This window comes from Triplophysa rosa, linkage group LG8 (genome assembly GCF_024868665.1).
Source record: "Triplophysa rosa linkage group LG8, Trosa_1v2, whole genome shotgun sequence".
Classification (NCBI taxonomy): Eukaryota; Metazoa; Chordata; class Actinopteri; order Cypriniformes; family Nemacheilidae; genus Triplophysa; species Triplophysa rosa.
The window spans coordinates 3,831,942-3,846,305 of NC_079897.1; the positions used below are offsets into that span (position 1 = coordinate 3,831,942).

The 14,364-nt window shown below is 37.0% G+C and overlaps 1 protein-coding gene across 1 annotated transcript; it reads left to right on the forward strand.

Annotated features, from left to right (window-relative positions):
* The first annotated feature begins 472 nt into the window (after positions 1–472).
* On the forward strand, positions 473–13,345 carry LOC130558516 (potassium-transporting ATPase alpha chain 1). Its single transcript, XM_057340968.1, has 25 exons — positions 473–979; positions 1,896–4,094; positions 4,176–4,255; positions 4,337–4,456; positions 4,535–4,594; positions 4,967–5,170; positions 5,250–5,363; positions 6,138–6,272; positions 6,351–6,468; positions 6,566–6,834; positions 7,717–7,915; positions 8,022–8,131; positions 8,217–8,351; positions 8,921–9,113; positions 9,601–9,776; positions 9,895–10,031; positions 10,608–10,758; positions 11,198–11,366; positions 11,447–11,601; positions 11,778–11,901; positions 12,014–12,159; positions 12,241–12,374; positions 12,488–12,589; positions 12,945–13,036; positions 13,144–13,345. The coding sequence occupies exons 3-25, from the start codon at positions 4,244–4,246 to the stop codon at positions 13,170–13,172; spliced, it is 3,084 nt and encodes a 1,027-aa protein (XP_057196951.1). The 5' UTR covers positions 473–979; positions 1,896–4,094; positions 4,176–4,243; the 3' UTR covers positions 13,173–13,345.
* The last annotated feature ends 1,019 nt before the right edge of the window (positions 13,346–14,364 follow it).

A 14,364-nucleotide genomic window follows, 5' to 3' on the forward strand; every position in this document is an offset into this window, starting at 1 on the left:
ATTCTAATTTTCTGAGATACTGAATTTGGGATTTTCATTAGTTGTCAGTTATAATCATCAAATTAAAAGAAATAAACATTTGAAATATAACAGTCTGTGTGTAATGAATGAATATAATATACAAGTTTCACTTTTTGAATGGAATTAGTGAAATAAATCAATTTTTTGATGATATTCTAATTATATGACCAGCACCTGTATATTAGGCGATTTCGGGCGCAGCCAAGCTTCGAATCGAGGCTTCATCTGGCACGCCTATTTTCGACACAAGCTCCGTCCGAAGCCTCGGTTCAAATGTCACATCACTAATGTCAGGTTTAATTGTTCTCCTGAGACATGTTGCTTGATTGTGATTTAAGCGAGCGATTTTGGGGATATCGGTTTTTCCACATTCAAGCAGACAGGACTTTAAATATTAAAATATGATTAAAATAGCTACCAAAAGGCGTCACAAACATGGCCCGAGGATACTCTCCTTTATGCGCCGCCCGTCTAGCTTTTGTGAATCCACCCACTACAGCCCAACTCGCGTTTACTTCCCGTTTACCACCACAAGGAGTGCCATCTTGACTTCGAAAAACGAAAGAAAATTATTTCGGGGGCTTAAAAAAGTCTAATAAAGATTAACATGGATTTCAGCGAGTCTCTAAATAAGCGTTCAGCAGATAGGAGATCAGAGATGGGACAGGCTTTGCTTCCACTGGATCAGGAGAGGTTTGAGTATCCCGATGCTGGATATCCTCCTCCGGGGATCTATCCTAACCCCCCCGTCTATCTCGACCAGCAGTTTGGTGCTCCAGTGGGTCCGTACGTTAACGGATCATATCCAGGAGGATTTCAAGTTGTCACTGTGCAGCCAACAGTTGTGACCAGCACTCCACTGCTCAACCCACTGCCAGATTACATGTGTTACTCCGTTTTTACCACGCTGTGCTGTTGTTTACCTCTGGGTGTTGCTGCTCTGGTTTACTCACTCACAGTAAGTAGTTAAATGTCAAAGCAAGTCAAAAAGCGAGGTTTGTTTATATCCTCCCTCCCTCACACATGTTATTGTGTGGAATGTATATGTAAAGTAGGAACGTATAAGTAGGAACTGGGAGTCTGGCGGGCGGGCGCGCGTCCGATGAAACGGTCTGTAAAATGGCAAGATAAGGTCAACCTTAACATGAATAACTTTTTACCGAAAGTGTTCACCACACTAATAACCACAGATGTCTATGTTTGGTGGTTTAAATACTCGTGTGAGTTTTTAAAGCATTCTTTATTTGCATAGTCGGGTAAATGCTGATTTTAGGATTGTCACATCTATAATGGTTCACATTTCTCATAAAAATATAATATCCATTTTCTGTTCCATGAAGCAGATGCATCCCTTCTCCATTTCTTGAGGTATCAGCAGGTCACAAGTCAACACTTGCATATTTCTGAAAATGTGCAAACAAAGAGGAATTGAAACGAATTTTATATCAAGTAGCCTATTTGATTCCTAACCTTTCTATTCTGATTCCAGAATTAGATTTTCGATTCTTAATCTGAATTCCAGCTTTGGTGTTTCTGGCACTTTTTTCCTTCTTTCTCAATACAAAAGAGTTTTAGAGATTTTTGCCAACAGCCTTCTCCCTGTACAAGTCACATCTTGTATGTGTTCTTGTACATCTTGTATGTGTTCTTGTGTGTTTGTATAGTTCTCATGTGGTCTGTGTGACCTCATGCCTCAGGAAAGGAACAGGTGTTATATGCTATACGTTAAACAAATTTTGATCAACCTGGAACTCCTTTCTTATGTTGCCCACATTTTGCCTAATAATATTTTTTTCTTGTTTTACTTGAATGTTGCTTTTTTACTAACCTGTGAAGCGCTTAGATTTTAAACCTTTTATTATTTACTTTTACAGACCAGAGATGCTAACGCATTTGGACACCGACCAATTGCAGAGAAAAACTCCAGAATGGCACGCACCCTTAACCATATCAATCTTGGCATTGGCTTGTCCTTCATTTTGTTGATTTTCATCTTATCCATTGCTTTGGTGACCTTAGCTGTGTGAATACAGTGTTTTGAATATAAATTCTTCACTTTTGGGTATTCTGCTAAAATATTTTTCAACGGAATCTGCTGTAAATGTGACGGCAGAAAGTTATACAGTTATATTTACAGTATCTCAAAGTGAATTTTTATTACTTTTTGATAAATCTATACCTACATTTAAAGTTGCTGTGATACTTTATTTACTTTGTGGGATAACATTATGTAAACATTACTTAAATAAGCAATAAAGGTTGTTGTTGTTATTATCATTATCTAATTTTGACCAGATTTCACTTTTTTAACTCCATGGCAAAGTTTTTCAAGAGATAGTTTAGTTCACAGATACAGATTAGGTTTTGGGATGTTTTGGTAAACTTTTTTAATCTAAGCTTGAAAACAATTTATTATACAAAACACTTTATATGGCAAACGTGATGCAAACATAAACTCAACATAATAGGTGTTGCTGTCAAGTGTGTGTTTTCTTCCCATAAAACAGCTTGAACCATTTGCACGCACATCATTGTGTGAAGCTCATATGTCTGTTTTGCATCAAGTGCAAATACCATGTAAGGCCTCCCACACACTGAGGTCACAGAACATGTAACCGATTGCAAAAGGAATCTTACATTTTGACACAAAGGAAAGACAAAGGGATTTTGCCACAATGTAGTGTGATACAGTCTGAGTTGAACACTGCTGATGAGATGCTCTTTTAATCTACTGCTGTTCTCTTTTAAAAGTATAATATATAAGAACACTTTAAATAGGAGATTAGTGTGTCACCAGGCACTGACACGATGGTGACCAGGGGTTATGTCACTCTAATCTGATATATACTGTTTAAAGCTGTATATCATCAAAAGAGGGTCTTGACAAAGTCTTGACAACCAGTCCCAAAACCGATTACCCAACTTCCTGTTTTTAACTTCTAAAAAAAAAAAGAAGCTTTCCAACGAAACGAAACACTTCCAGTAAGAACTGAAAGTTGTATCCTGTTACGCAAGAAAGATAAAGAGTGTATTTTGTCGCCATCTGGTGGAAATCACGACAATTATTTTAATGCACTTCTGTAAACTGGATCCTGCTCGTTCTCGTGACTGATAACATTATGGCCTGTCAGATCATAAGGACGTTTTTTACGTAATGGACTCATGTTTACTCAACACTAAGTGTTGTGTGCTTTAGTAATGTTAAAACACCGGTGGTGCGTATTCGGTGTAACACCAACTTCTCTGTAAATGTCTCAGTCTGGATCCTAAAGATAACAGCCAGTGAATCATTGCCACAACCGAAATGTGCCTAAATACAATATTGTTTTATTATTAAAGACATAACAAAGTTTTTTTTAATCAAGATTTTTATCTACTGTGTATATGAGACCACTTTGCAAGATGTAAACACTGGTCCAGACTCCAAAAACACTTCTGGTTTCAGTTTATTTATTCCAAGTTTTTTTTTTAAATCTTACATATATAACGTATATATAAAGATATTTTTTACATTTTAAATCTGTTATTAATATTCTGTTGGTAGTATTTTGTTGTGGTACTGTTAAAGGACTGAAACAGGAAGTTCTTCTGGACCAGCCAGAGCGTTGTTTATGTCATAAGAAGAGGTCAAGCGAACTGTATGATTTTAAATAGTGTAAATGTTTCTTTTTTAACTAATGTGTCAACATACTTGTTTACTTTGAGCAAAAGATTTATTGTTTTAAATTATATTGCTTAAAATAGCAAATATTTAATGTAATGGCATTCATACTGAATCTATAGCCTTACTTATAAAGCAAAACAACAATATTTTCACAGAAGTGATTTTGTATACAGTAGAAAGCCTCAAAATACAAATCTAAAATTTAAGGATTGTATTCATAATGAAAAGAATCAATATCATTTAAATGTCTACACCGACCTCTGCTTACAGACAAGGTGAACGCCAAAAACGTGGGTGCATGAATAAGCAACACGTTCTCAAACAAAAGAAAAACTGATATGGACATTCTACACAGAGGTGACATTGACAACACCAAGGAGTGTGCACTCTTGAAGGTTATGAAGTAGAGGTATATAAATCTACCACTGCTGATAAGACTAGCTTTTGCCATTTCTGGAGGAAACCCTTGAAGACCATCTCAAAATTGCAGGGGAAAGAAACTCTGGGATTTGGACGACTGTTGATTTGGGCAGTGCTTCTAATTTCAGGCCCGGCACCATGAGTAAAATGGTAAGAAAACTGTTATTTTCTAAACTCTCAACATTCACAGCCACTACACAACACTTATTCTGTCTTATTCTCCCCCAACAGAATTCATACGACATGTTTGTGGAAATGGATAAAATGGATGGAGAAATGGACGTGAAGATTAAGAAAAAGAAAGTGAAGAAAAAGGAGAAACTGGAGAGTATGAAGAAAGAGATGGATATTGTATGTTGAGCACTTCTTGAGACTTTTCTTTGATAGTTCTGTGTGGACGTGTGATGTTTTACTTGCTCTTTAATCCAGGACGACCATGAAATCACCATCGATGAGCTGGAACTGAAATATACAACAAGTGTTATCAAGGTAACATTTCAGAGGAAAGAAAAATAACAAATCTCTTTAATATCTCAGATGTTTCTTCTAAATCATAATAATGGCCAAAAAAAGAGCCTGTAGTGTATTTCTCCTGTAAATAATCATACAGATTTACAGAAGATATCTCAGCAATGCCTCAAACTGTGCCCAGCATGACATAAAAGAGAATAAATTATTTTACACAGTTATTTTTACACCAGCAGCTGTCACATTTGTATCAATTGTTTTACATGTTTTAATGCTTAAATGACACATAACTGTGAATACCATTAAGTCTTCTGAGCTTTGAAAGAGCAACTCATGAACAATAGTTTCTATCGGATTTGCTTTAGAGAAACATTTCTTTTCTTCCCGCTACAGGGCCTGACCTCCACCCTCGCCCAGCAGGTTTTGGAACGGGATGGACCCAATGAACTCAAGCCTCCCAAGGGTACACCAGAGTACGTCAAATTTGCCCGTCAGCTGGCCGGAGGGCTCCAGTGTTTGATGTGGGTGGCAGCTGTCATCTGTTTTATCGCTTTCGGCATTGAGTGTGCCAGTGACGATCTCGCCAGCTACGATAATGTAAGAAGGGACACGAAACTGAAGAAAAAGCTGATATGTTAATGTTTTGAAAGTATTGATGACTCTTCTTGTGTGTTAGCTGTATCTGGCCATCACTCTCATCGCTGTGGTTGTGGTGACTGGCTGTTTTGGCTACTACCAAGAGTTCAAGAGCACAAATATCATTGCCAGTTTCAAAAATCTGGTGCCACAGGTAACATTATTTAACCTCAAAACATGCATTAAAGATACTGAATGTTTTTAATGTACAGTCTTGCCCCGGCCAGTATATGTGTCAATTAGAAAAGAGGATAGTTTCAAAATTGAGTTATTGATGCATATCTTAGGTTTTTAGAAATATAATCTTGCTTTTTAATGAAGAAATTGGTAGAATTTTTAACATTAATTGATTCATTTTTTTATTCATTTCTGCGGGGACTGTTTTCAATGTTTAAAAAACTATGCAATTGCGTTGTTTTTTCAACTTCATACATTTTTATTTATTTAAGTTCGACGTTTTTTCACTCATATCATAAATAAAGTCAATTTTGGTGCAAGTGAATACCACCATTTTCATAAATGTGATTTAACAGAGGTAAATAGCCAAATGTACCCATACAGAATGTGCTTTCTATGTTGTTTGTTATTGGAAACATCTGTAAAATATTTCACATTAATGTTTATGTCTGTATTGATTTAAAAAAATAAAGAACCATGCTCTGGGTCTATTAGACCCACAAACATTGGTTGAGTAACAAAAACACGAACACCTTACAAAGGGTTATTAATGTCTGTTGGTGTGACTGTATTTTTTTCTTTCAAATATTATTCTTACAAATATAATTGTCACATAAAGAAAAATATAGAAAAGAATGACATCATTGGCTCAAATACAGCTCAAAATGTGAGGCCTCAAAACAATCAAATTCACTGTGTAAAATATCAGGATGGTAAAAGAAATCAATGTTTAACCATTTCTTCCGGGTAGCAAGCTCTTGTGATCAGAGACGGGCAGAAAAATGAGATCAATGCCAACTTGCTGGTGGTGGGAGATCTAGTGGAGATTAAGGGTGGTGATCGTGTGCCAGCTGATGTTCGGATCATCACTGCTCAGGGTTGTAAGGTGAGATTTCTGCAGTATGTGAGTTTATCCGTCCACAGCTCATGAGAAGAGCTCATCATTCTTTTCTTGTGTCTTCAGGTGGATAATTCATCCTTGACTGGCGAGTCTGAACCTCAGACCAAAAGCCCAGAATGCACTCATGAAAACCCGCTGGAGACAAGGAACATTGCCTTCTTTTCTACAACCTGTCTGGAGGGTGAGATCTGCTGCATACATTTGCGCACACACACAGACCAACTTACATACGTCTCCAAATTTGACATCTTATTCTCTTTCTGGTTCGTTTTCAACAGGCGTAGCCACTGGTGTGGTTATCAACACTGGAGATCGAACCATTATTGGCAGAATCGCCAGTCTGGCGTCCGGTGTGGGCAATGAGAAGACGCCTATCGCTATAGAGATCGAACATTTCGTTGATATCATCGCTGGTCTTGCCATCTTCTTTGGCTTCACGTTCTTTGTGGTTGCCATGTTCATCGGTTATGCGTTCCTGGAAGCCATGATCTTTTTCATGGCCATCGTGGTGGCTTACGTGCCCGAGGGACTTCTGGCAACCGTCACGGTAAGTGCTGAGAGAAGAGCAGAATAAATCAATCACATGCATCTTCAGTGATATGGACAGAATATCCATTACAAGATCTCACATTAGTAATATGGAAGAGATTTAAAATCATATCAAAGAGATCTAAAATCAATATTTTTTTCAATAACTTCAATTGATTTTAATAATGTCTTGTAAATAGATTTAAATTTAATATCTCAAATGCTTTGTTAAGACAGAAGTTAGATGAATAGATGGATATGTCCCCTAAGATCAACAATGTCTCAAACTGTGCTCAGATTTGCTCATACAACAAATTCGGCAGTCAAAAGTCAAAGATTTAATTATTGGTTAAACATTTCTCGTCAACTTATTTGCTATATACTTTCTTTTTTAGCTCTGTTGCATGTAAATAATTAGCATTGATGTGAATTGTTTACTAAAACTAGAGCTAAAACTTTTACTGAACATTTCTGTAAATTAAAACCAGATAAAAAATCAAACAAAATATTATTTGTAAATTAAAATCTAATAAAAAATTCAAAAATATATTATTTGTACAGCTTAAACTAAACCAAAACTATATTTATTTGGCAATAAATATATAAAATATGTTAAGGTTGAGGCACTAAAATTATTAACAAAAACTTATTTAAACTTAACTACAGTATATAGCTTATATAGCAATATAAAAAATAAATAATCCAATGTAAAATGCATACAACAAAAAAGTTTACATAAACATAAAAACAAAAATATGAATAAAAGTGAAAACAAAACTATTATAACTCTCTCTAAAAATATGTTGAAATGCATCTGCTAAATGCATGAATGCAAATGTCATATCTGAGCAATAGGGTTTTTCTGTTGGTTAGTTATAGCATATCACTTTGACATCTGCAGGTGTGCCTGTCTCTGACTGCCAAACGTCTAGCCAGAAAGAACTGTGTGGTTAAGAACCTAGAAGCTGTAGAAACGCTGGGTTCCACATCGGTCATATGCTCAGATAAAACCGGAACCCTCACACAGAACCGCATGACTGTGGCCCACCTGTGGTTTGACAATATGATCCATGCAGCTGATACCACGGAAGATCAGTCAGGTCAAGACTAATATTCTTATCATGTCTTTCATCTTTGATATTTTACTAAACGTGACCCACTACTTTTTCTTGGCCTCTGCATGTAAAATCATGTCATTTTATGTAGGTCAGAGTTTCGACCAGTCTTCAGAAACATGGCGAGCGCTTGCCAGAGTGGCCAGTCTGTGTAATCGAGCCATTTTCAAACCTAACCAGGAGATGGTGCCTGTTCCCAAGGTACGGCAGATTTTAAATCAGATTGATTGAATTGAATTTGATTGAGTTTTCTTCATAATTTGTTTCCCCCAAACCATTTTCCCAGCGAATGGTTGTTGGTGATGCATCAGAAACAGCCCTGCTGAAGTTTACTGAGTTGACGATTGGGAACATCATCGAATACAGGACACGGTTTAAAAAGATCTGTGAGGTGCCATTCAATTCCACAAACAAATTTCAGGTACGATGCATTTTGTCTTTTTTTTAAGCAAAGACAATCTTTTTACTGTAATACATTAATAAGAATGATAAATTATTCATTAAATTCAGCATGTTAAAAATGCCTAATAATGTGAGATCAAAAGCATCAAAATACTCCAAAATGTGAAAATGTGTGTTTATTGCTCTGAATGATAGATTATGTGATTTCGAGATGCAGGACTCACATTTTCATTTTTAATATGATAAATATCGAAATGTATTTTATTAGTAGTTTATTTTAGTTTTTTCGTATTAGAAGGATTGTATTTATTATTTTGCACAAAATAGCCAAAGTTGGCTTCCTTAACATTGATTTTAATCTTGCAGCCTTACTCCGTCAATATTTAAAATATCAAATGTATTATTGTTTTCACTGAATGCTCTACATTATGTAGGATGATTTTATGTAGAAATTACTTTAGCTCGGTTTTCACAGAAAATAATAATATCATTCATTTCACATTAGTTATGGTAATCACATTGCAATGTTACAATGCAAAAACCATGTTTTATTATGTGCTTGTTCGAGCATGTCTCTCTTTTGTGCAGTTATCAATTCATGAGCTTGAAGATCCTCTTGATCTGCGCTACATGCTGGTGATGAAGGGTGCACCAGAGAGAATACTGGAGCGCTGCTCGACCATCCTGATCAAAGGCCAGGAACTTCCATTAGATGAGCAGTGGAGAGAAGCTTTCCAGACAGCTTACATGGACCTTGGAGGCCTGGGAGAAAGAGTTTTAGGTGAGTCTGTCTGAAGTAACATTGTACACAAGAATAAAAAAGAGATTTGGATGCTGATGATCTTAAAAAATACGATGTTGAGGCTATTGTGTAAATGCTTAATTATGTTGCAGTTTTGAGGGCCCTATTTGTTTTTGTGTTAAAAATAGTAGGAATGATAAATTAATATTTATGTTGGACGCAAGCTGCTCAAAAGCAACAGAAACACAGAAGTTCTAATGGATTTATTTATTATTGGTTATAATTTTGAAACTCAACCAAAGGTCTCTGTGGGTCTCTACTGATAATCTGTTGACTTTACTGTTGGCAGACAGGAAGCAATAAAAAACATTTAGCAATTTTTTTGCTAAATAATAAATCCTACTCGAAAAAAGCCTAAAATACACAACATAAAGAATTTGTATAATGGTTTTAATGGCAACCAGCTGATGGGTTATAATGATATTAGTAAATGAATATAATTATATATATATATATTGTTTTTCAGGTTTTTGTCATCTGTACTTGAATGAAAAGGAGTTCCCTCGGGGCTACAACTTTGATACTGATGAGATGAATTTCCCCACATCCGGTCTGTGTTTTGCTGGTTTGATCTCTATGATTGACCCACCTCGTGCCACAGTGCCTGATGCGGTCATGAAGTGCCGCACAGCTGGGATCCGGGTGAGACATGCTCAGTAGAGATAAAAAAATCTATAAAAGAGATTAAAACATTATTAGTTTGACTATTTTGCTGTGCAATTTATTTAACATATTGTATGTATGTGGTGCATTTTTACAGGTTGTCATGGTAACGGGGGACCACCCAATCACAGCCAGGGCTATTGCTGCGAACGTGGGCATCATCTCAGAGGGCAGCGAGACAGTGGAAGACATCGCCGCCCGACTGAGGATACCAGTGGAGCAGGTCAAAAAGAGGTGAAAGGAGATGCTCCCATGCAGTGTTGATTGTAACTAGTTACTAAGTAATTAGTTACTGTAATTTAATTGATTTTCCCTTGAAAAAGTAAAGTAAGGGCTTGCTCAAATTTTTCCTGTAATTTAATTACAGTTACTTCTGATGTAATTCAACTAAATACTGTGTGTAATATATGTGTGTGCAATAGTAAATTGACATCAAAATTCAAAGTCTAACTTTAAAATCTGTGCTTTAATGTATAATTCTTACATTTGTAATACTTTTTATGTAGTTTTATATTATTTATTTGAATGAATTAAAAGAGCCGTTTCATGTCTATCCTTGAATCACTTAACTAATCAAGGTTGATACAGGATATAGAAAGTAATTAGAAATAAGTGATTAAATACTTTTTGGAGAGAGTAATTTGTACAGTAATCTAATTACACTATTGAATATGTAATAATTAGTAACTAGTAATTAATTACTTTTTCAGAGTAACTTCCCCAACACTGCTCCCATGCTATGTAGTCAATAGACATATACTGTATAAGTCTTATGTGAGGCTTATAGCTGTGATTTGCAATGGTCAACAGTGACGCCCGTGCTTGTGTCATTAACGGAGGTCAACTGAAAGATATGAGCAGCGAAGAACTCGATGAGGCGCTCATGAATCATCCGGAAATGGTGTTCGCCCGCACGTCTCCCCAACAGAAGCTCATCATTGTAGAGAGCTGCCAGCGATTGGTGGGTGAAGTCGCCAATTTTTCAAGTCACAGTTTTTGAATCACAATTATGAATTTTTGGGGGGTAAACTATCTTACTCGCTGTTAACCTTTACCAAAGATATTAATATTAACAAGAATGGGGAGGAACGCAACGCTCAATATGGCCGCCCTAGCGAAGCTTTGCGCATGCGTAGTATCTAAAGCAACGTGAAAAATGTTTTTCAAGCTCAATTTGATCATAGGAAACCAACATTATGGTACAGTTTACATCATTTTTAAATGTTGTTTTTAAATATGTTGTTTAATTGGGATTATAGCCGGCGATTGTAGAAATATCATTACTCCCCATTCACATCTTGTTTTAAATACGTAATAACTGCCCTAACTGCCCGGAGGCGCGTTGCAAACATGGCCGCCAAGTGGCACGACTTCCCTAAACGAACTTTGACTTTCCCCAGGGTTCCATAGTGGCAGTTACAGGAGATGGTGTCAATGATTCTCCCGCACTAAAGAAAGCAGACATCGGTATCGCTATGGGTATATCTGGCTCTGATGCTGCCAAGAACGCAGCCGACATGATACTGCTGGATGACAACTTTGCATCTATTGTAACTGGAGTGGAACAAGGTAGACAGAGACCAATCCTGCATCCCAGTTTTATCAATCTAATACTTGATGTTAGTCACGTGGACTTGTGTAATTCACAGGCCGTTTGATCTTTGATAACTTGAAGAAGTCCATTGCTTACACACTGACTAAGAACATCCCTGAGCTGACTCCCTACCTGATCTACATCACCGTCAGTATCCCGCTGCCGCTGGGCTGCATCACCATTCTGTTCATTGAGCTCGCAACGGATATAGTGAGTGACCTCATACTCCAGCCTTGAGCTATGGTGACATTTAATATAAAAAATAGTGGTGGATGGTATCGTGATGTGGTGTGATATATATCCCAAATAAAAGTGTCTGCCAAATGAGTAAATGTTGTCATGTAAATAGCATATATTTAATATGAAGTTCTTTCCGTATCTCAAAGTTCCCCTCAGTTTCGCTGGCATATGAGAAAGCAGAGAGTGACATCATGCACCTTAAACCCAGGAACCCTCGACGGGACCGACTGGTCAATGAAGCTCTGGCTGTTTATTCTTACTTTCAGATCGGTACGTGTCCACTCACCCATCACAAACATAAACCAGGGGCATCCCCTGTTTTTTTTGTTTTATTCTTACTCTCTTTGACACTCCTCTCTCTCTCTCTCTGTCTCTTAACCAGGTGCAATCCAGTCTTTTGCAGGTTTTACAGATTATTTCACAGCTATGGCCCAGGAGGGCTGGTTTCCGCTCATGTGTGTGGGCTTGAGGGGTCAGTGGGAGGACATTCGCTTGCAGGACCTGCAGGACAGTTACGGACAAGAATGGGTCAGTATCAGACTGATTTTGATCTAAAACGTTTAGACTACACTGTATATTTTCAGTCACATTAAACGTTGCGTGTTCCAGACATACAGTCAGCGCCTGTATCAGGAGTACACCTGCTACACTGTGTTCTTTGTCAGCATTGAGATCTGCCAGATTTTTGATGTCTTGATCAGAAAAACACGTCGTCTCTCTCTCTTCCAGCAAGGACTTTTTAGGTCAGTAGTAGATTTAATGTGGAAAGCTGAGGTTGAGGACATCTGAAGTTCAAATAATGATCATCATTTATGTCTTATCAGTAATAAAAGTATCTTCTCTTTTCCCTGGGAAGGAACAAGGTGCTTGTGTCTGCCATAGTATTCCAGTTACTTCTTGGTAATCTGCTGTGTTACTGTCCAGGGATGCCTAATATCTTCAACTTTATGCCAATTAGGTAATTCATGAGTTTTCATTGACTGAATCGCTATTTGTGTCATTCTAAAACTCCTATGGCTCGCTTTGTTTCTTTTGTGAAACACAAAAAGTTACTGTAATTGAAGTTCACAAGACTAGAAGCATGAACATTTAATGTAATCCTCTTTGAATAGTAATAATAACTATTGGTTTATGGGTCATATTAACTGTTTCTGTGGTGGGTTTTTTGGTGCTTTTTGGAGTGTGACTGCATCGGTTTCCGTTCACTTTCATTACAAGATAAAAACCAGCCAGGAGAATGTTTAAAATGAATCTATTAGTCAAACTAATTGTTCTGAAATGTTAATTGGTAAATGTTGGTTTGCCCTTGGTAGGGTGCAGTGGTGGTTTGTTCCACTGCCTTATGGAATTCTCATCTTGGTCTATGATGAGATCAGAAAATTGGGGGTCAGAAGATATCCAGGCAGTAAGTTCTTTTACTTTATAACCATTGTTTCATATCACTATAGGCCTACAGTAAACAAGACAAAGTTGGCATCTTACCATGTTTTTTATCTGTTTATCTGTTGTTAGGTTGGTGGGACCAAGAGCTGTATTACTAGATCATCTTGAGGCTCATCTCAGGATTTATGAGACAAATATAGTTTTTAATACAAATTTCTACATATCGACCTGAATAAGTATACATTAAATGTCCCCTAAATTTCAACATTATTCAACAATTGAAAAAGGGTTCAAATGTTCTATGCAACACATCGTAAATATGCATGTGAAATGTTTATAATGAATAAAACGTTTATTAAAACATCCTGTGGATGTTGTTTGAGTGAATGTTTACTAGTAACACTAATAGGCCTATCTAGGTATACTAAAGTAAACTATGTATAGTATTTTTTAATTGATGTTTAACCTCATTTAAAAACAACACCAACACTTTAGGGATTCCTAAAAAAACACTGAAGACACTAACTTACTTGAATCCAAGTCTTATTTTTATTCTGTAATGTACACGATTATAACACACGAGGGCGCATCTCTCTAACATGCGTCGTTTCTTTCGCTCTAACATGATAAAGGGTCGTTGCCGCTAACCAGTTAAACGCATAAATACAACATAAAGTAGATATGATGCAATATCAATGTTTATTTGCCGTAAATTCCGTGTTTAGCACTTTTTTTACGCAGACGTGTATGCGCACACCCCGCCCACTGATACGCCCTACTCCGCGCAGTCTCTCTCCAGCACGCGCAACCCCTCACGTACTGTATCTGATCCGCTCGCACGCGCAATCCCTCGCGTACTGTATCTGCATCCGGTCGTCTCCGCCGTCAAGGTCACGTGCTGCGGCGTTCGGAATTCCACAACTTCCAGTCATACTGACGTTGATGCAAACACATTCACTTCTGCTTTTTTATTGAAACAAGGGTGTGCATTCAACACCATTCAGGAAGTTTATGTAGTGTTTCACACAAGCGTAATGCAGCCGTTTTGAAGTGTAAAATCAACAATAACCGTTTCTATTACACCATTATGAACCACTAGCTGCTAACCATTAAAACTATTTTGAAAATCTTTATGTCGTGTTTTTGGGTCTTATTCTAGTAGGATTTAATAGTTCCCACGGTGTTCTATTGGTCCAGAGACCATTATAGCTTCTATTAAAACAAATACAATTCCCCTTAACGATAACAACCATTCCATTTATTCGAGTAACTAGTAACGTTATAGTTTATATTATTCTTTATTTCTCATCAGGAAAGGAACAACGAAACAACAACGTAATAAGAATGTAA